This window comes from Geospiza fortis, unplaced genomic scaffold (assembly GCF_000277835.1).
Source record: "Geospiza fortis unplaced genomic scaffold, GeoFor_1.0 scaffold138, whole genome shotgun sequence".
Classification (NCBI taxonomy): domain Eukaryota; kingdom Metazoa; phylum Chordata; class Aves; order Passeriformes; family Thraupidae; genus Geospiza; species Geospiza fortis.
Genome location: NW_005054307.1, coordinates 3,589,934 through 3,611,747, shown reverse-complemented (window position 1 = coordinate 3,611,747; position 21,814 = coordinate 3,589,934). Strand labels below are relative to the sequence as shown.

Below are 21,814 nucleotides of genomic sequence, written 5' to 3'. Positions count from 1 at the left end.
CTATTTCTGTAAAGAAGAAGGAGTTTAGAAGGCTCAAAAGCTCTGAGATGCTTTGAGAATGACATTCTGGAGTCCTTCATCCTGAAAGATGGGTATTTTATACTGTACTTAGAGAGGAGACTTTTGTACAAAAAATTAATCAGCAAATTCCCAGAACAATGGCAACAAAAAATGTCTATTTATAGTTTGGTCACAGACTAAACATTGACTTTTTGGTAAAGGAATCAAAATAATCAAAAGATCAATTATTTCAGTACTATTTTGACACGAAATTGCTACACTTGGTAGCAATGATCCATCAGAATACAATAAAGAACATTTTCCTGATGTAGGAGCTCTTTTTCTCTGACAAAACTCTCCAAAATATATTGGTCTGATGCCTCACGGATAGCATCATGATTCAATTAGAACCAGGGGTCTTCAGGATAACAGGTAATAGATTATGAGCAGTATGATGCTGCACCAGTTCCTGAAAGCTGAATGAATGACAAACGACTCCAGGTAAAGGTCCATTGGGACAGAAACTCTGTGAAGTATCAAGCTATCCTCCAGTACAGCAAATTTCACACAGCAATATATTCTTGTTACTATTCCTACTTTAAAATCCAAATCTATTAGAGTCTCCCCGCTGCTGAGAAGCATTTTGTTATTCTTCCAGTGCTTGATTCAGCTTGAACTGTGCCTAAATAAATAAAATCTGTCTGGTAATCAGTTGTGCTTTTTTTTCTAATCAAGTCCTGAAATAAAATTAAGGTTTCTCATACAAAACAAATTAAGACTTTGTTTCTATATCTGCCCATTTCTTCTCTACTAACATGTAGATCTGTCATTCCACTTTTACAAGACTGAGGACTGGTTTAAGTTTCTACAATGATTAGATTACTAAAAACTTCATGAAACCTGTCTGCTGAAAGGAGGAGACCCAACCAACATCTCTGATGTAAGGGACACAGGAATTCAGGCAGAAGGAGACAGTTATTGACTGTGGCTGGAATCTGACAGATGGCTGCACAAACACACATCTAGGACCCTGGCTAGCCACAGCACGTGCTCCTGGTGCATGTCATGAGATGATGGAAAACTTAGGCTCACTTTTCTTGGAAGAGTTAGGGGACAACATTAAAATCCATAGGAAATGAGTTATTAATAGTTCTACAACCCACAAAATAACTTGCTTTTGTTGTGTTTATTCATGCACTTGAAAGTTCAAAAATGTTAAGGAGTTTTTTATTTAAATGTGAATATTTGTTACAAGTGTATAGCAAACAAATAACTGTTCCTGGAATAAGTGGGTTTCAATGGGGTACTTTCAGATTCACAGAAAAAGTAATTTCTAACAGTACGTAGAGGACTGTATTAAAGAAAAGAAGATGTTATTTTCCCAAAAAAGAATTCTCCATCTCCTTTCCTCACTGCAGAGCTTCTGACTGTAACCTTTCCCACACCTCCTTCTCCCTAGTTCATTACCGCAATCTTAACAGAATCAGGCTGATCCTTTTTTTTGACATGAAAATCTTTTGAGATAAATACTGAATTAAAGAAAAAAAGGAGAAAACTTTTGAGTGGCAAGTTTGCTTGACTATTACTAATATTATTACTACTACTATTACTACTCATAGCTGCTTCATGCTTTCTAAGAACTAAATAGATAGAGAAGCAATTTCTGGGAAGAAAGGCCTATTAAACACGATTTTTTTCAAATCATTACACTATTTTTTTATGTGCAATATAAGAAAAGTTTTAATATCACTATATGGCTTAAATATCACTATATATGGAACATCTATCTACTCATATAGGACTAGGAAATTAGTCTATATGCTGCAGCTCTGACTTATTTCCTTTCTTCCTTCCAAAATGTTGAGATTGGCGATGAAGCTACCACTATCTCCCTAATGTGTTCCAGTATGATCATTCTCATGATGAGGCCATCTGACATAATTACTAAACTTCCGAGGAGTTGCTTGGGATTTAGAAACACTGCTCTCATTGCTTTTAACAAGATTACTGAGACTACCACACGCAAAGCTTTGAAAATTTAATTAATGGCATTAATGACTACAATGGTTAGACTCAAATATATTAAAACAATTGAAATAATATTACCATAGTGTGTCACCAGAATTCTATGGCAGTTTTTCAAAAAATAAAGAATAATTTCTCAAGGACTTTTACTTTGTCTTTCCTTCAAATATTCTTTTTTGTTGTCACCTGTCAGTCATGACAAATATTTCCCACAGTGGTACTGTTTACTCCATTGGTGCTGTAGAAATGGGTGTTATTTTGTTTCATGTTCTTTATAGAGAATTGCAAGTATTTTAGAAGTCTAATAAGCTATTGCTTAAGTGTTTGTTACTGTGGTATTACAGTTAGTGGTCAGTTCTAAAATATATGTGTATATATATACACACATACATATATATTGAACTTTGAGGAAATAGAAAAATAATGAAAAAAAATGAAAATTGGTGAATTAGTTCTAAGAATATTTGTCTTAATGTTACAATGGATTGTAAGGATGGGATTGGGAAAAATGGTGGGGAAAGGGTACTAATTTTTTTTATTAAAGGAAATAAGGACAAAAAAGAACAAATTGGGGCGACAAACCACAGTGTACAAATCTTGAAAAATAAATGGCAGCCTTTACTCTGATAACTGAGAGGAGACAGAACCATGGCCACCAGGAAGTCTGGAATCAGAGATTTTGTATGCAGGGCAATGGGAATTCTGCATCGAGATGCACGCATCTGACTGCAACTTGGAATGAAGTAATGTTGATCCCAGTACAGAGCTAGCAAGGGAAGCATATAAACAGCCTCAGTATCCATCTTCTGTTCTGCTCATGTCTGCCTGCTCTAGTCCCTAACATCTCTCTCTAATAGCCCATCTGTGGATACTTCCTGAGAAATCTGTAGCTATCAGCTGGAAGTTTCAGAAGCAAAGAGCAGGAAACCTGTTGTGATTCCTCAGTGGAAGAGGGGTATGGGTGGCACTGAGGAAAATGCAAATACTGAAGAAGACCATGCCTGCTATGATGTTGTTTGCTCAGATGCTCTGCTCCCTGATGAAAGCATCATGAGCTCCAATGCTCCTACAACAACTTGCACAGAAGAGGACGGACTTTGGGATAACAAAGCAATTCAAGCCAGCAGATTATATTGAGCCAGCAGTCATTTAGTGGCACAGCCATTCCTGTGCCACTAAATGACTGCATTGCAAATTTTACATGTAAAATAGTTGGAAGAGATTGCAGTTAAACTAAATTCTCTTGTTTGACTGCTCAGACATGTGGAATCAGAAAAAAACCTGAACAGTACATTATTACCCAAATATATCGTTTATCTTTTTTTTATGAGCTTTCCCAGGAAGACATCTTATTAACATGAGTTTTTTAAATTGCTGTAACGTGTGGCACAGATAAAGCACTAAAAATCACTTGTGGAGGGTGCAATGATAGGCAGTTAGAGAAGACAGTTTTGGGTGAACAGCACAAATGAGTTTCAACCATTTCGATGTTTCCATACTCAGCAACCCTGTTCCCTAACCTGTAATTCACTACAAACCTCTGCAAATACTTGGGGCATTGCTGATTTGCTACTGGGATTTATGCACTGAATGATGGGATGCCCAAGCTACATTGTGCCTCATGGCAAAAGACATCCTTTGTCAAATGGTTACATGAAATCTGTAGTTGGAACTAGCTGCACAGTAGCTACACTTCAAGGGTTTGATCCTGTGGAAACATACCCAAGCAAAGAACTTGTCTATTGATTTAGGGGTTTATGTGTTGGTTACAGAGAGGCTAGTCACATAAGCAAAGCTATGCATGTTGTTTTGCATATATTAACTTGGATCTCATGTCTCAGTTATTTCTCTCTTCATGCAATGTACTTAATATTCTTGAACAGTGTTACTGGTTATACAAACCAAAGAAAAAGCCACTTTACAAAATAAAGTTCCCCACACATATTTCTATAACGCAGCTAAATTTCAAGTAGCTGGCTTCCCTTTCCCACTTCTGTATTTGTCATTAAATAAGTACACAAACTAACAAACAGAAAGCATTGCTTCTGGACTTCATTTTTCTGCAATTTTTCATCTTCTAACAAGGGTGCTTATGTAGTTTGGTAAAAGCTTTGGTAAAAAGATGCTCTAATTGGTGCAGATGGATAGCCACAAAACCATCAGTTTATCTCCACAGCCATCACTAAACAAAGGAGTTTATCTATAGACTGTAGTGTTTCCTCCAGAGTTAGTTTCATTCTGACATTTATTTCCATTTGTACTCATTTTGCTTCTCACTGACTAAATTATTTCCCAAATCACCTTATTTTTTCCTCATCATTCCTTATAGTTAAGCACTACTACAAAATTGGTTTGGCTCAATTTACATACTAAATGCAGTAAAATGTGTTACCCTAGAAGTACATGCCTCAGAATGTGACAACCTGAAAACATGTAATTTTCTATGTTAAAGTGGGTTCAAAAACTGTGAAGTGTTTGGTTTTTTTTCATTTTTGCTAGGCAGATAAATTTGCTCTATTTCTAGTCCACCATACTAATTTCTTAAAGTAATTTTTAAGCATCTATCTCACAGCAAGAGAAATGTTTCATTTTAAATAAGTTAGGCTTTTAAGTTAAAAGTTGTCCATCTTGGCCTAATTACGTGGTTATTCAAAACATTCTCAGAACAAGTCAAACCGGTGAAATTGCACTGAAAAAAAAGTAACTATGCTTTAACTTGGTCAGAAAATTAAGTGAAAACTGTAACTTCACTGTTGAATTTAATACAAGCTTCTAGGTAAAATTCCCAATGTTTCAGTGCAAGTCAGCTAACTTGAGTTAACCAAATCCATTTAGAATATAACATTATTAAATTTCTTTTGATAGTGTAAGTATATCTAAGATGCTGGAGACCATTGGGCTCATCACCCCATTTTTAGGCTACTCATTCTCAGTCTACTTCATGTCAGAAGGATGTGCCTGCTCCTATTTGGTTTTAAACTACAAGACAGGAGCCATTTAGGGCTTTAAAGTACCTCCAAACCTTTAATGCTGACCCTTCAGAGCACTCATATTGCTCTAGATCTGTTAGGCTTATCAAAAGAAAGGTCTGAGTGTATCTGGGCAGTGTGGGCATTTGGTGTGGTTGGCAGGGAAAGGAAATTGCACTGAGACAAAACCAAGATGCAGAAGAATGGAAAGTTGTGTTATCCCACGTATGAAAGATAAAAAAGAAAAAAAAAAGATATTTCTTATTAAGGAGTTAGCAACTTGTCTTATTTTATGTCAACCTGCTCCTTCAGACAAAATTCTACTTGCTCTATCCATTTCTAGAAGCAAGGCTCACCCGAACCTCAGCTAACTGCACATATCCAGGGCCCCAAATGTTGTATACACAGTGTATTCACTGATGGCAATACATGTGTATATATTTTTACATAGCATTCTAAAGAGAACTTTAACAGAATCTCTTGCCATTTTCACAAATGCAATTCCTAATATCAGACATGAAATTTAAAAAGTGAATTCCTTACACTGATTTGGACTGAACTTGTAGGTATTTAGTAGATCCACAAGTTTCAAAATTTTAAGCTGTGTAATGTTTTATTGAGCCACACTAAACTGTGTAAGCATATAGCAAACTCAATGGTACTTAGGCATACACACAAAAACTGACCCAGACAAATATATTCACAGGATACTCATATAGACAAGTAACAAATATCAATAAGTTCTGGAAACAAAAAAAACCCATAATTATTGAGTTCCTTAATAAATTGACTTCCATTAATTGGTTACATTTTAGTGCAACTACTATTAAAAAAGAGCACAGTTATTTTTAGTATTAAGTTTTTGTGTTTTAGTATTAAGATTTTGGTTTGAATCACAGCTAAAACAACACATCTCTAATAATTTTGTAAGTTCATGTACTAATATTACCCTATTTCCTGTTTTACATTATGCATGGTATAAAGTGGAGTGCTTTAAAATGCTGCAATAAATTATCAGAAGTTGAAGTTTTATATTGCCTTAAGTTTACCAGGAAGAAGTATACCTAAAATCACTGCTTAATTAGAACTCAACATACAATTCCTTGGGATTTCTCTTAAAGGTGTAAAAGCTCACCACAAAGCTTTCAGATCTTCCATTTCTCTCACAAAGAGAAAGAGTCATTGAACAGAAATTTATCACACTTTTCCCCACCCTGACAGCCCCTGGAAATGGAAAGCAAGCCCTTGAGCCTGGCCAGGTATCCAACAGCTCTGCTTATCGTGCAGTTTTCTCCTCAGCTCCCCCTTCCAACAGTGGATAAGGGCAAAGACTATCTGCATGCAATTACAATTTTTGGGATGTCTTACAGTGACTTTGGTTTTATGTACCTTGTTTAAGGTGCATAAGGCTAGTGGAAAAATGGTCAACTTCCTATGTCTGTTGGAGCCTTGACAAATAATTCTCAGCTTTACCCACAATTTATTAGGTACTCCAGTTTATACTTTGTAAATGGTGCAGACACTAGAAGAAATGTTTTGAACGTTTTCTTAACCAGCAGACGTTTTTACAACTTCATATTCAAGGTCTAGCAGCTTTTTCTGTTTCTGCAATAGTAACTGGGTTTCTCTGTAACATAACAATTCTAGTTATTGCCTGAACATTTTGTACTCAATATAATACTTTAGTTTTTCCTCACAGAATGAGTTGCTTGAGATAAGAAACAATGCAGCACTAGAAAAGGAAGTCTGTATGAGATTTGTAGAAGACTTAACACTGTGTAGGGGTGGTGCTGAGCATAACCTTCATGCAAAAGAGCTCTTCACAGTCCCAGTTTCTTAAATAGAACCTCATTTTAGTCCTCTGCAGGTCTAGAAACCCTTTTCAACATCTATGCTATCAGCTGGATTTTTGCTGTCTGGTAATTAAGATATTGCTTAAAATGAAGTACAAAATAATAAAATACTCATTTCTTCCTTTGCCCCCCTCCCTTCCCCTCACTACACTTGCCCCTGTATACAACCTATTTAATTTACTTTTCCTATTCTTTTTATTTACACTATGTCCACAATGCTGAGTTTAGGGTTGAGGTAATTTTACAACGTTTATCAGTTCTGATGTTAAAATGAATTGGACTACCTTGGTGTTTTCAGCTGTCAGAGTTCAAAAGTGAGAATTATAACCATCCATGCTGGGAACCAGAGATTTGGTGAACTCTAAGCTTTTCTTCAGGCAGAGGAAGCTACACTCGTGCTTGTCAAGGAGATTAAGGAGAAATCTGATTGAGTCTGGAAGACTATTGCTGCAGTGGATTACAAGTTTGATCTTCTCTTTTTTTCAGGGATAAACAACCTCAAGGGCTAGGACACTGGCACAGAAAAGCAGATAATATCACTGGCTGTGAAGAAAAAGTGTGGCCATATGGCAGGCCCAATAAATGAAAGCAAATGAAAGTGAAGCAATCAATTCAATAAAAGAATGGTTGTGTGCTGTTGTACAAAATTGACACTTTTATTTTTGTATTTGTAGATTAACGTGCACTCTTTCTCCAGCTCCTTTCTATCTTATTTATTCAGACTGTATACTCTTTTGGAAAGGTCAGTCTAGTATTAGGACTATGCATTGGATCCTGGAGCTGCCATAGTGCAAATGTTTAACATTGAGTCTTTGAATAATAGATTGAATAAACACAGGGATAAAGATTTATAGCTGCTGATGGAGTGTAGAATTTCTAAAACTGCATAGTACACTACACAAAAATGAGGGAAATTAAGCAGAATTTAGCAGCTGATAAACATACATGCCCTCTAACTCTTTGATCTCAAGGACCACAAATGTATTCAAAGAACAATTAACAACTAAAAACTCATACACAAATTGAGATTGAGATTGTCAGAATTGGAAATTTCCCTCTAGACTGCATGTGTTATTTTTTCTTAAACAGGTCTTATTTGTGAATATAAAAACAAAGAAAACCCCCACCAACTAAGCAACAACAACAAAAAAAAATAATGACAAAAAAGCAGAATTTCAAAGTTCTCCTTTGCAATATTTATTATATTCAAAAGCTGTTGCAAGACAAAAACATCACACATACATGTATATATACTATATAGATACCTATTTGCAAAAATAGGGCTATGGTAGAGCAACCAGAAAGTAAAGTAAACCACAGTAACACCCAACAGCATTAATTTCAGTGATAGCACATCTGCACTAAAAGCAGCTTTCTCCCTTCTCAGTGTATGCTTTCTGAGTAAGATCAAGAAAGGATTCTGATGGTTTTAACTCTATCCTAAAGCAAGATGAACACTAAATCAGATAAACTATTAATCTGTTTAAAGCTTGTTACTCCCGTTTTGCCAAGGCTGAGATGCTTTGCAGAAAAAAAAGCAGCCAGGTTTCTTCCTGCCAAGAATCAGACATCTCATGCATGTTTCATAAATGTTTCTCCACTGAAAACTCAATGATTAAGCAAACACTGGTTCAGTTTGCAAAAGCTTCCACTAATGATTTTTAAATAACTCAGAAAGAAATCTTGGTCTCATTTAAAGCAACAGTAAATTTTACCTCTATCCTTTAGCCACAATACAAACCCTTTCAAATTTATATCATCCCAGCACACTGAATATGCTGATAACTATTTTTGCTACAACTGTTAAACTCCTAAATACCTAGATATATGGCTTTTTACTATTAAGTAAAATCTCCTTAGAATTTGTATAGATTAATCCATGCTTACACCTGCATTGACTGTTCATAGAAATATTCGCTTCAAGAAACTAAGATTTCATAATAAAGCTTTGCCATTTATAACATAACATCACCACACCCTAAAATTTTGTGTGAAATAGATCAGCTCTCAAGTAAGCACCTTTTATAGCAAGAGGAGAAATATTTCCACAGAATAGCAAAATTGTGTCTAAAAGAATGTTGATAAAGAGTCCTCTTTTACTTAGAAAATCATGAACTTCATGCAAGAATGGAGAAAGATTAGTAAACACCATCAAGATTTACTTTTCAAGTATGCTGGAATACCAACATGGAATATTAAAACACGCTAAGAAATAAGCTTACTGCCTGTAATGCATCATGAGCATAATCACTGTCATTGCACCTCACACACCTCACACAACTGGGAGCTCAGTGGAGAGAAGATAAAGAGAGATTTTCCTTTCCAGGCAATAAAATGGCAAGTGAGCTGCTCACAAACAGCCACTGGGTGAGTGCAGTAGCCTCTGCTGCTGTAATGATGCACAGATGTAGGTGCAGCTGGAAGGGCTTGAAGGGCTGGCACAGCGCAGCGCTCGGTGGACCACTTCCAGCCCCACAGAGCTCAGCTGAGAAATCCTGCCTTCTGCTTCCCCAACATGAGGGACTCTCCTTTAAGGACTGATGACCCTGTAGAGATTCAGCTCCAAAAGGACACACCATGCTTATGAAGTAGTGAAGACCATATGCCATTTAATTATCACTGGGTATGTAAGCTCTGTAGTGGCTGTGTTAATTAATTAATGTGGAACATATCACCTGAAGGGCAAATATTAAAAGATATTTCATGTGTACTGTATCTATATAGAAAACACACACTGTGTACATATATGTGCACACTTTGGTAGAAAGTGTTTATACTCACAGCTGTACAAAAAAAAAAATCACTTGTTATGAATGCTCTTTGTCCTGTTTCCATTTTGTAGTTTGCAAGCATAAAAACACAGAATTCCCATGGTTCTTTTTTCATGAAATGGTCTAAATCCCCCAGTCTTGCCCTTTAAAATCATAAAGTGTATTCCAGACCACATAAATTCACAAGACAGAGGGCAGTGCTGCACTGCAGTAATTGAGAAGGCTCTCAGAAAGCCTGGACATGGCAGCCGTGGCCCTATGGTAGTGTGAGGTACCTCTGCTGGCTTGAAGAGATGCCGCGTGCTGTGGTCATGGCTGGACTGCTACTAGTGTGAAAAACAGGCTTGTTTGCCCAAAGTCACACTGCTGTGGGGCACAAGACTTTGCTGAACAAGTTTCCTTAAGGCTTAGGGTGTACTTGAAAGCAAGCTGTGTGGTCTTTTAATTGACAGCACTAGCCAGAACATCCAAGTACACCTCTCACTAGAAATCCCAAGTTAATTTTTCTTCTCTGTTGGAAGTTGCATGCATTAATTAGTCCTAAGAAAATTAATATAGTCAGGATTGCTTAAAAACTGCAAGGTTTATTTGGCTTAGGAAACAGAGATAAAATGCAAAATAGTACGCATGCTACAGAATTAAAATCACTGAATCAAAAAATTGTGTGACAACTGAACTTGTTAATGTTAAATGTATTTGTGTGCATGTACAAAATAGTAAATATATGAAGTAGCTCTAAGAGTCCTCTCTGACACCTTGGATTTGTAAAGCAGCTTTGATGAACAATCTCTACCTTTCATGGGTTTAACCTCAGCTGGCAACCAAGTCCCACACATCTCTCTCATTTTCCCTTGGTGTGATGGGAGAGAGAATCAGAAGAGTAAAAACAAAAAATCTTATGGGTTAAGATACAGACAGCTTAATAGGTAGAAGTCACAATGAAGGAATTCATTCACTGCCTCCTTGGGCAGGTAGGTATTCAACCATGCCACGAGAGCAGGGCTCCAGCACACCTAGCCATTACTTGGGAAGATAAACACTATCACTACCAACATCCCACTCTTTCTGCTTCTTCCCAAGCTTTACATGCTGGGTAGGATGCCATACGGTGTCGGATCCCCCTTTGCTCAGTTCAGATCAGCTGCCCCAGCTCCGTCCCCTTCCAGTTCCTTGTGCATCCCCAGCTGACTGGTGGGATGAGGAGCCGGAAAGGCCTTGACTGAGCAAGCCCTGCTCAGCCACAGCTAAAACATCCTTATCAACACTGTTTCCATCACAGATCCAACAGACAGCTCCATACTAGATACTATGAAGAAAATTGACTGTATCACCACCAAACCCTGCTGAAAATCCAGTCCTAAAGGGAAATGCTGATCTCGTACTATAGTGACATATGAAAATGTCATCATGGACATTCCTTCCTTCCTTACAGAACCTAAAATAGTCAACAAGCTCTTAATGCAAACCCTGCTGTAGCTGATGGGGAACTATCTTTTAATTTCAACAGGTACCTCACACAATAATACAAAATCTGGTTTGAGACAGGTAACACTGTATGTGTCCCTTCTGGATCTACAAAGATTTCTACTTGGTACTAGCAGTTTTTCAGTAGAAAACAAAACAATACAGAATACAGATACCTTTGTGTCCTTTACCCTTGCATTTTTAAGGAAAATATCTACTATATTCTTTCTGTATATGGCACTAAATTTATTTGGTTTTATGCTACCAAATAGCACACTCATACAATCTTGAAAGAGGTGACATTGTTTATATCTGCTTAATGTACAGTGATACTGTTCTGCCCAGGATATGAGATCTCTTTCAGAGAGATTAGGCTTCCATCAGATCGTCCATTTGTAGGTAAATATTTTGGTGAGCTTTCTATTGCAAATTCTAAAAAGTTTTACTTGGATCACTTAACTTTTCTGCTTACTCAGAAATCCATGACACAGCTGTAATGAGATGTTGATGGGAAAATGTGCTATTTCTTTTTAACACGGAAGTAGCCAGTGATTCCAGCATGTTAGGAAATAGCATAGCCTCAAAGAAGGAAAGCTCCTGACAAGAGGAAGATATATGAGTGAAGTGGATTTCTCAGGGTAGTAAGCAGAAACCCTGGCTATCTAGCTGAGGAGAAGATGAGAGAATAAAGACTGAAGACAAGAAAAATGGAGACCTTAAGCAATATACCTATACACATTCATATACTGCTGTCACTGAGCTTTTCTCATTTTCAATAAATGCAACATACAAACAAAAAAATCCATCCAATTTTCTATGTCAGAATTCATGTACAAAAACATTTCCCTGTGACAATAATTTGTAATGGAGAAATTCATTATGCTTCCACTGCACATTTTATATCCTCTGCTTTCCTATGCCTGAGTGAGCAGGCTGCTTGTTTCTGTCTCTCCATTCTCCTTGCTTTGGATGTAACAAATCTCTCTTTCTAGGGTCTCCAAAATGTCATTCTTCTTTCACATGAAAGCTCTCTGCCATGACTGAGAAACAGTAAAACACATCCAAATAGAATTTCAGATACATTACCGGACTGTTTATTTTGCATTTGATGTGCACACAGGTAAATAATGGAATATTAAGCTTCATTCAGAAGAGCTCCACTGTTCCTGAAGCAGACTGTTGAAGCTCCATGAGGCAGTAAATGCAGCTACGTGACTCATTTGACTGCTGGGACAAGCACCTACACTTCAGGATTAGGAGGTCTACTGCTAGGTACAATATAAATCATGTCTACTGCCTGACCCCTGCATACTGTGCTCTATGGTCAAAATAGTTATTTGGCAAAATGCTCTAAATTTGAGGATCTCATTTTAACTTTGCCCATGGTTCTCTATGCATTATCAGCCCAATGCAGGTTAATAAATTGTAGAATTTGTAAAAACTCAACTCTTTGCTGCTGCTACCAGGCCAGCTGTGAAAGATTTGCTTTGATATGGGAAACAGGAAAGGTTTGAGTCACCTTTTTTTATCCTCACTCTGTAAACACTGCTTGGCAGTCTAGATCACTTTTAAATACCCAGCTGTTGTAGTCTGGGCCATTAGTCAACTCCTGACCTTATTCCCCTCTGCCAGGGATTGACAAAAGCAAACAATTGCCAGGGACCTGGATAAAAAGGAGGTCAGGTAATGGTTCTTCAGAATCCATCCATCCATCCGTGAAAAAGAGTACTTTCATATTTAGGTGTTGTGCCACCAGCATAAAACAGCTCCAGGAAATTTTATCTCTCCTTATTTTGGGGAGAGTCATACCCAGCTGCCTCATTTGCGACACTTCATTACAGAAAAAGTGAGAGGGTACCTGCTCTAATGCTTTGAGTAACAATCTGCTGAAAAACTCTTTCTGGTGATGCAGCATTTAATTTTCATACATAAAAATAGAATTAGATTTAAGATAAAAGATCTTCTGAAACTCTTTTCCATTTGAAAGTGTAAGACAAGTTTTGTTCAGAAACAATAACATAGGTTGAGACGTAAAATATGATGAGCTTAAACTAATATAAATGGTTACTGAGAATTAAGTCATTATGAGAAAGCATAAACTAAAACGCATACAGTTCAGACACAGTTCACATGTTTATTTTACATTGTAGGAACATTTTAGAAACTGTGCTTCTATGAGGCAATGCAGAAAGAAAGAATGCTATTTTCAAAATGACCCACAAAATTGTTTTTTATTTTTATTTCACACTATGGCACTAATACAAACTTGTCATTAGTAATCTAAATTCAGAAGACAGTGCACCAGACCTTCTTCTGCAGTTATTCTGCTACTGCTCTATTATTTTCCGCAGTAATTTAAAACCATTGGAATATCATGCTTTTGTCTTTACTCTCAGCCTAATTCTCACTGCATCCTAATAGGCTAAGCAGTCATGGCTGGTGTAATAAACAACTTCTGTATTGCCAAATGTATGCAGAAATTGAAGGACATAAACTAAGAAAGCTCCTGCACTAAATCCAAGAACTTAATGTAATTGATGTAAAACCTGATGCAGCTCCATCTGTCTATTCCATCACATGTCTGTTGCTCTTTTTTTTTCCTCCTGGAATACTTCCTGAACTTACCTGGGCTTTTATAAAGGGGTGGGAGAGAGATGACTTTCACATGAAAATTTTAAAAAAAGTCTTCAATGATCCTTGGTCATTTTAAGCACATTATCGTTATTGCTGGGCTGAAATTTTCTCCCTTAATCTTCAAAAAAAGCTAGGAAGTTAAATTTGTTTGACCTAACATGAAGTACATCTGAAATAAATCATCATGGAACTAGACTAGCAAGTTTGAAACTGGGATGAAATTCCACTTTCTTCATGTTAATAACGAGTTCTATCTTCCTGCTCTCAGTGTAGGGAGAAAAAAAAAGCTATCAGTACTGAGGAAATCTTATTAGATTCAACCCTATTTTTAAACAGCTGGGATCAAAATCTTCATTCAGACACACTGGTGCCACTCCATTAAATTCCAGCAGTGGCACCACTGGTAGAAAAAGAATGGCACTCAAATTTTTCACCATTAAGTAATCTGTTTTCATTACCTTCTCAGCAGTTTGTTTCATTTGCCTGCAGTAGAGAAACTAAAATTAGAAAACATTTCATGTTCCTAGTTAGTTTGCTTCCAATGTGAAAAAAACAAGTCTATAAATTTGTCTATTGGATTATGGCTTGCGCAGTTCTCTGGTAAAGTTGTCTTTACATTATAGTGATGAACTGTAAATGGTGTAGTGCATTATTTTGTCCAAAATAATTCAAATTAATGACCCTAGAAATATTATTTTAGGTGACTGTTATAAAGCGTTGACAATACCCATGAATATTACCAGCAGAATTTCTTTTCTTCTTTGTAATGTATGCATTGCCATGTGTTAATAAACTATTTTCTGATCATCTTCAGAACTTGTTGTCTCTTGCAGGAGTTCCACTTGCCAGTCTTGTGTCAATTCTAGTAGGTAAATGCTGATAGTAAACTATCAAAAGTTTCAATACATTTTTCTTGCCTTTACTTGGATACTCATGTTCACATTTCACATTACCTAAAGCATCACTGATTCTGACTGAAAATAGAAAAGAAAATTGAAGTGTGGTGAACTCCTAGCTTCTTCACCTTGTAAGTGTGAGAAGTGTTAGCTTAAAAAGTCTAAACATTACTTTTTTTTTTTCATTTAAATGAAATTGTCAAAAAGGAGAAAAATAAAAAAAAAAGGCAGATTATTTTTCTGGTTCAGATAAACATTATTCTGGATGCTAAAAATGATTTGCTCCTCAAGAATGGAAGAGCTTTGTATCTCCTTGCACTGTACTGGTTCATGTCATCCTTAGAAAGTGTTAAGCCTTACCAACCACAGATAGTAGCATTTTGAAATTATTGAAAAAAAAAAAAAACAAACAAACCCAACAAATTTATTTCAAACTGCACAGCACCAGAATCAGCACACATTTGGGAAATATGCCATCATAGCAGTGTCCAAAGACAGTCTTAAGAAGCCTAAAGATCAGAGGAAGATATGAAATTATTTGAGCTTCACAGAAACTTCTCATGGCTAAATACTTATGTCAAGACCACTTCTAAGGAAAAGTGAATGGATCACAAGAGGATCAAGTCAATCAACATCTGGATTTCAAAAGAGAGGACTGAAGAGTAAGTTTTCTATTAAGTAATATTTAAAAACCCTACTGTGGCAACAATGCTAATGAATATCTCTCTTCTGTAGTTGTCGCAGACCTGTTGGGCTTCACTTTGTACTGAAGAAATGGTTGTGCAGCTCATGCAGTTGCATCCGTGATAAGGCTGGCCAGTCAGTAGAAACAATAACTTTGCACTTGCACCTCTCTAATTTTTTTCAATTAGCTCACTCAAAATACATTTCTGAAATTCCTGTAATAACTTCTCAATCTTTCTTCCTGATAAAGTATTACAAGTGAATCAGCATTAAACATACATTTCTTTATTTTAACGGTCATTCAATAGTCACACTCCAAACTAACTTTAAATGTAAAGCAGAGGTTGAAAACAGATATGAAATGTATTCCTCAGATGACATTTGCCTATAAATTCCACAAAAAAATTAAATTTTCTTTTAATATCAGGCACACCCTTCTAATTTCTTAGAGGCAGCTAGATATTTTATACTTACAAGGAGCTTTCCTTACTGCAGGCATATAAAAAATTTTTGAAAATGTTGTAAAAATATGTGTTCATGTGCCAGAATAACAGAAACCTGTAAATTTTTCTATCCTAGACGGGCAGAATTAATTTCAGTTTTAATCACCCTGCTGCATAATCAGGATCATTGATAAGGAGGCACAGAATAACTCTGTTAACAGAAATCTGATGCAAGCACAATGCTGTAGTATGCACAATGCTTTAATGCAAAAATAAGAGATGACTCTTCTGTATGTGGCTCATGAAAAGAACATGAAGACCAGGTCTACACTCACCATTCCAAAAAAATGTGCCACAAACAAAATCAAGTGGCTGTATCCATCTCAGTTGAAATCCAAGACAGCAGAATATCAGCCTCTTTCAGATAACACAACATCTGCTCAACAAAATTACAAGCCATGGCATTAATGAAGGATTTCACTTTTCCTACTAAAGATGGGTTTTCATTGTTTCATAAAATAGACAAAGGTAAATATAAGATATAATCCTAAGATTCCAAACTGCAGTCACTTCTTCATGCTGTCTTCAGGGAATTCCATCTTTGGCTTTATGAAGAAAGAGGTAGGTGATGGTTTTAAAGAAGCAGCTCTAAAGATCCTCGAATATTTGAATACAGACAAAATATTGCCAAGCTGGCTCTCTCTCAACAGTAGCCTACAAAAGAAAGGGAGGGAGGGAAGGAAGGAAAGGAAGGAAAGATTCTTATGATATTTTTTACTTTTAAGTTTGGCAAATAATGGCAACTACTGCCCACTACATTTAACGTAGGACAGAAGTATATCCCTACAAGAAAAAGGAGGAAGTGTGCCCTCAGGATAATAACTTCTAGAATAATTAAACTTAGAAGACTTTAAGTTTTGTGTATTTTTAGGAGCAAGCATGCTGTAATAGGCAGACAAGTAACATTGAATTAATTGCCTCTTGTTTTCTAGTCTATCTGTACTTAAAGATTTAAATAACTTAAGCTCTTGTTAAAATGTACTTTAAATATGCATTGAAGTGCCTTTATTAAGAAAGACATAAGCCTCTGCCTTCATCAGCTGTGCACAAAAGGAATAACCTCGTCTCACCTAAGAATCAGGTTTACTTCCTGAATATTGGTGTTTCCAAATGTTCACAGAATCTGTATTTGAAGAGATAAAATTCAAATGAACTGCCAGCTAACAAGTTATAAAACAGTTTTTACAACATACTTTTAAAATTGAACAAAGTGTTGCAACAGTTCTACTTGGATCCAGAGGAACCATTCCCCAAAGACACCTATAGGCTTTGCCCACCACTGTAATCAAGCCTCTTAACACACATTTTCTTATTCAGACTTCATGAGAGCCTTTCAAGCAAATGAAAACTGGGAGTGAATCCAGTGGTTCGGTTCATAATAAAAGGATAATCTGAACTGCTACCAAATAAACTACATTTTACCTACAAGGTTGTTCCATATAAAATATGAAGTCTTTGCAAATATCCATTATTTTGCAATTACCACAGAATAGTCTTGCTTCTCCAAGTTCTTGCTGCTTGATTTGACTTCATTATTTGCAATAGTTGCTATAGTTATCTACATTCTTGGAGTCAACTTTAAGCAGAAAGTATCAAGAACAGCTGTACTCTGTCAGACAGTACAGAATTAATACCCCCTATCCAAGGAAGTGCCAGATGTTCACAGTAAAGCACAAAGAACCTACCGGAAGTTACAGACTTGCAAGGATATTTTTCTTAGTCTTCCCGTAGTAAGACTCAGCCAAGTACTAAAGTATAAGATTCTGCCCTTTCTAGAAGGAATTTTTCATTCTTACATAAATAGCTAATTATTTCCCAAAACCTGTACCCTCTTCTGCTACGTGCTTCCCTTCCTTAAATCTGTGATCCACAGGAAATCATGACACTGTAGAAATTTATTTTTTAAATATTGAACATTGTCTTTCTGTTTACTAAAAAAACTTGCTTAACTTGAAGAGAAAAAAGAAAGAAAAGAAACAAAACCTTTTGGAGAGCTCAGTCTGCTTTCTTCCTTCCCTCCAGCAACATATGGCAACATCTGTTCCCTCCCTGATGGATAATGACTTGTTGGCATTGATTTTTCTGCAATCAAAACTCCTTAAAGGGGCAAGTAGATAAATTCAGGTATATTTAAAAAATATATATGCATGCGTATAAATACATGCTTTCAAGTTCTTGAAGGTTGGTGTAACTGCATGAGCATGCAGTTATTTTTCTGAGATCAACACACTGAGCATAAGGCCCATCACAACAACTTTGCTTTCTTGTTGAGGAAACATGAATTGGCTTTTGCTTATTGACAAACCATACAGCAGAAACTGTTAATAGGAGGATATTGTCACTTTGCAAAATGAAAGAGCAGACACTTCAAGTTTTAAACATTTATTAAGCCTCATCAAAACACTTTCAAACACATGACCTGGTGCTGTGTGAGGCAAATTTACTTATTTCCTGGGTGATTAAGCATGACACTTGTGCGAACAGCTTCCGGAAGACCTTTCTGTGCAGCTTATGGACATTGCTGTGTTTTTAGAAGTCAGGACGGTCCTTTTTGAGGCTACTGTAGTCCATATTAACCGAGAACAACTAGGAAAGAGAAGGGAAAGAATATTAATTAAGAAGCTTGATTACACATTTTCCCTGGTATTTACTAAAAATATGCATCACTGAACTTACGCAAGGACCTGAAATCATATTTTGAGTCTCTGAACTGGGCACTAATAAATAAACAAAAACCTTTGATAAACAGTAACTTTTTAATATCAATTCTATACTCAGTATTAGAAGCTCTGTATTTAAAATGAGTGGTCATGTCTTCCACTAGAGAAAACCAAGTGTCTCTTCTTAACCCCCAGAATTAGAAGTCCATTCAGAGGAACTTTTTACAGTACTGATGAGTTTATCCACTTTGCTCAAAATCTATGGCTCCCGTATACTGAAGACAAAAGCCAGCTTGCCATGTGGCACAAAGCACAGTGTCTGTGAACAGACAGTGGCACAAAGGAACATTTAGAGCAGTGCCACAAAAGCCAAGTTTGGTTTAGGTAGCTGCATCTAGAACTGCAAAGGATGACAAGGAGGAATTAAAGTCAGAACAGATCCTCCCACATTCTCGGTTTATACTATTATAATTGGATCCTGTTACAAGCAATTCAGAACAACCCAAAAAGTGATGGAGGACAATGAGTTTACTAACTCATATGCATGAGAGACTAACTGCAGACTAACTGCATATTTTGGCATCCCAGCCTGACTTGACAGCAAGCATATGATAGTACAGTTTTTCTTAAAAAAACAAGAAGATGAAAAGCACATAACTATCAGTTTGATTGTTTTTAGTTACACCAAATTTCTTTTTTTTTTTATTTTCTTAAAGAAAACACAACAGTCTACAGCACATTCAAATTACAGCTTTCTCTGCAACTCCTACAGCAATGCTCAGATCATCTACTCTCTTCTTTGGAATAAGAGTGAGGAAGTTAATATGACAAAGAGAAGTTTATAATAGAAAAAAGTCCCATCAAAAGCTAAGAGTTGTATAACAAGAACTTTTTACTAAAGAGTCATCCTCAAATTAGAATACATGTCCTTTTCATCTCCCACAAGGCAGATTTGGAAAAAATGTTCCCAATGATTCTCACACGCAAATATGGCAAACCCTGAGGCTGAGTTTGCATGTTAAGGCAGAAGGGGAATGCTACACAAGTCATGCACTCTTTAAAAGAATTTGTGCTGTGCACTATGCAGGATTTGCCAAGTTTAGATATTTACAAACCAGCAACATTCCAGAACTGGCAATGAAAACAAAGAATGAAATTTTCTTTTTGGACTTTTAAGGGAACTGCAACCCGTTTTATTTTGGAAGTGTGGGATTTTTCTACTTATTTCAATGATTTGCATAGTAGTATACGGTACCAAACAAGACACTAGCTTAGAAAACACAGTAGATTTGCTTTTTTTGAAGCTTGAAAATAATCTTAAAATATTCTTAACAGCAATCTACTAACATAGCACTTCTGTAAAGCATGATTAAAACATGATTCATGTCCAGAGAAGGACAATAAAGCTGGTGAAGGGTATAGAGAGTAAGTCATATGAGGAGTATCTGAAAGAGCCGTTGTTGTTCAGCCTGGAGAACAGGAAGCTCAGGGGAGGCTGTCACGCTACAGCTCCCTGAAAAGAGGATGTAGCCAGGTAGGGGTTGGCCTCTTCTCCCAAGAGGACACAACCTCAAGCTGCATCAGAGGAGGTTCACGTTGGACCTCAGGAATAATTTCTTTTCTGGAAGGATTGTCATACATTGAAACAGATTGCCCTGGGTGGGGGTAGAGTAACCATCTCTGCGAGTGCGGAAGAAATGACTGGACATGGCACTTAGTGCTATGGCCTAGTTGACAACATGGTGCTCAGTCAAAGGTTGAACTCAATAATCTTGAAGGTCTTTTCCAACATAAATGAGTCTACAATTTCAGAACGCCTGTAAACTACCAAATGTTTCAGACATCTTTGTACGCTTCCTCATTAGTTCAATGAAATTAGTTGAATATCAGCTAAGGAACATTTCTATTGCATCCAGTTATTTACTGGGTATTAATTTTGTTAACATTGTTTTGTTTTCAAAAAAATCAAGACCTGCAGACCTGAATTCATGGTTATGTTAAACACTGACATTTTCCTGCAGTGCTTCTCATGAGTAAAGGCCAACAGCTTAGACCTTAGAAAACTGATCTTCTGGGGTTTTGTCCTCCCTGTAGTTTATTTCTGAGTATTATGAGCCATTAAATTCTTCCTCTCACTTACAGTTGCTCTTTTCCTTTCAGCGTAATAAATATGACTGCTTTCATACAGACTCCTTTCACTCCCTTAACAACCACCATCAGGAGAGTTTTAAACCTCAAACTCAGCCATCTCTGCTCAGAGTTCTAGAGACAAATGCTGCACAAAAGGAATACATCACTCATCCAACTACTTTCCCATATAATCAAACATCCTATAGCAGTAGGCTACACCTCTAATATGATGCTTCCTGAAAATCTGTATTTCTCATTTTACCTTGTACTGGTCATTGGGAGCCATTTTGTTCCAAGGTTCTGGGTTATTTTTCTTGTCCCAGCTATTGAGAGAAATGCAAGATGTAAGAGAATATTAATACTATCTTCCAAAATGAAAAAAAAAATGTACTGTGGTTATTAGATCATCGAATCACCCATCCAAGCAAGTTTCCACAGAAAAAGGCACTGTCCTTTGTCAGCAGCCTCTAAGTATCATGGTAAACAAAGAGCTCTCCAAATCAAGCAAAGCTCCACACACCTAATGTCAGTTGATACTGGACCAAAACATTAAGGTGTCCAGAAACATAAAACCCAAGGCAGTGGGTTTTATGCAGCAGGAGGACTGGCACTGGGGATTATTGAATACATACCTAACATCAGGGTTGAACATCGCCAAACGCATGAGATACAGGCTTGCACCAACAGCTCCAGATCCAATGATCACAAACAGAGGGACCAACTGGAATAACAACACAAAAAAATTATGTATCATCCCACAATATACCAAAATGGTATTGATACATAGCACTCCTGACATCAGCTATGGTAGGCCACAGAACAATCTTACGGATTTTAAAAACACGTGGCCCTCTAAACCCCTGGCATAAGTTCCCTGTTCGCAGGGTATCCCTGGGGTCATTGAGGAACTAGCAGCTATGAAGAGGCAGGTATGAGAAAAACATCCTACACCAGAGAGACCAAAAGAAAACTTTCGTTACATCGCGTTTCTGCAACAGACAACCGTCCCTTCACCGCCAAAATGGCCCCTACCGTCTGTACTCGGATAACAAAACCAGAAACACGAGGGAACTAGAGTGGGGGCAAATGGTAGGCAAGAAGAACGGAAGGGCCACCTCGAGCCTTGCAGCACGAGCAAGGCCGCAGAAACCGGTGGAAAAAAGGGACCTGGCCGTGTCTGCTCGAGCAGCTCCGGGCGGTCCAGGGGTTCGGCACGCACAGGAAT

The 21,814-nt window shown here is 37.0% G+C and overlaps 1 protein-coding gene across 1 annotated transcript; it reads right to left on the bottom strand.

Annotated features, from left to right (window-relative positions):
- Nucleotides 1–18,165: 18,165 nt before the first annotated feature.
- NDUFA4 (NDUFA4 mitochondrial complex associated) lies at nucleotides 18,166–21,343 on the bottom strand. Its single transcript, XM_031066819.1, has 3 exons — nucleotides 21,222–21,343; nucleotides 20,852–20,912; nucleotides 18,166–18,385 (listed from the first exon to the last, which is right to left on the bottom strand). The coding sequence occupies exons 1-3, from the start codon at nucleotides 21,341–21,343 to the stop codon at nucleotides 18,329–18,331; spliced, it is 240 nt and encodes a 79-aa protein (XP_030922679.1). The 3' UTR covers nucleotides 18,166–18,328.
- Between the last annotated feature and the right edge of the window lie 471 nt (nucleotides 21,344–21,814).

Excerpts from the sequence above, each read along its gene's own strand:
- NDUFA4 (XM_031066819.1), bottom strand. The coding sequence starts at position 21,343 with ATGATACATAATTTTTTTGTGTTGTTATTCCAGTTGGTCCCTCTGTTT. Across the intron at positions 20,913-21,221 it reads ATGTTCAACCCTGATGTTAG|CTGGGACAAGAAAAATAACC; the intron begins GTATGTATTCAA and ends TTCTCTCAATAG. Across the intron at positions 18,386-20,851 it reads CTCCCAATGACCAGTACAAG|TTGTTCTCGGTTAATATGGA; the intron begins GTAAAATGAGAA and ends TCTCTTTCCTAG.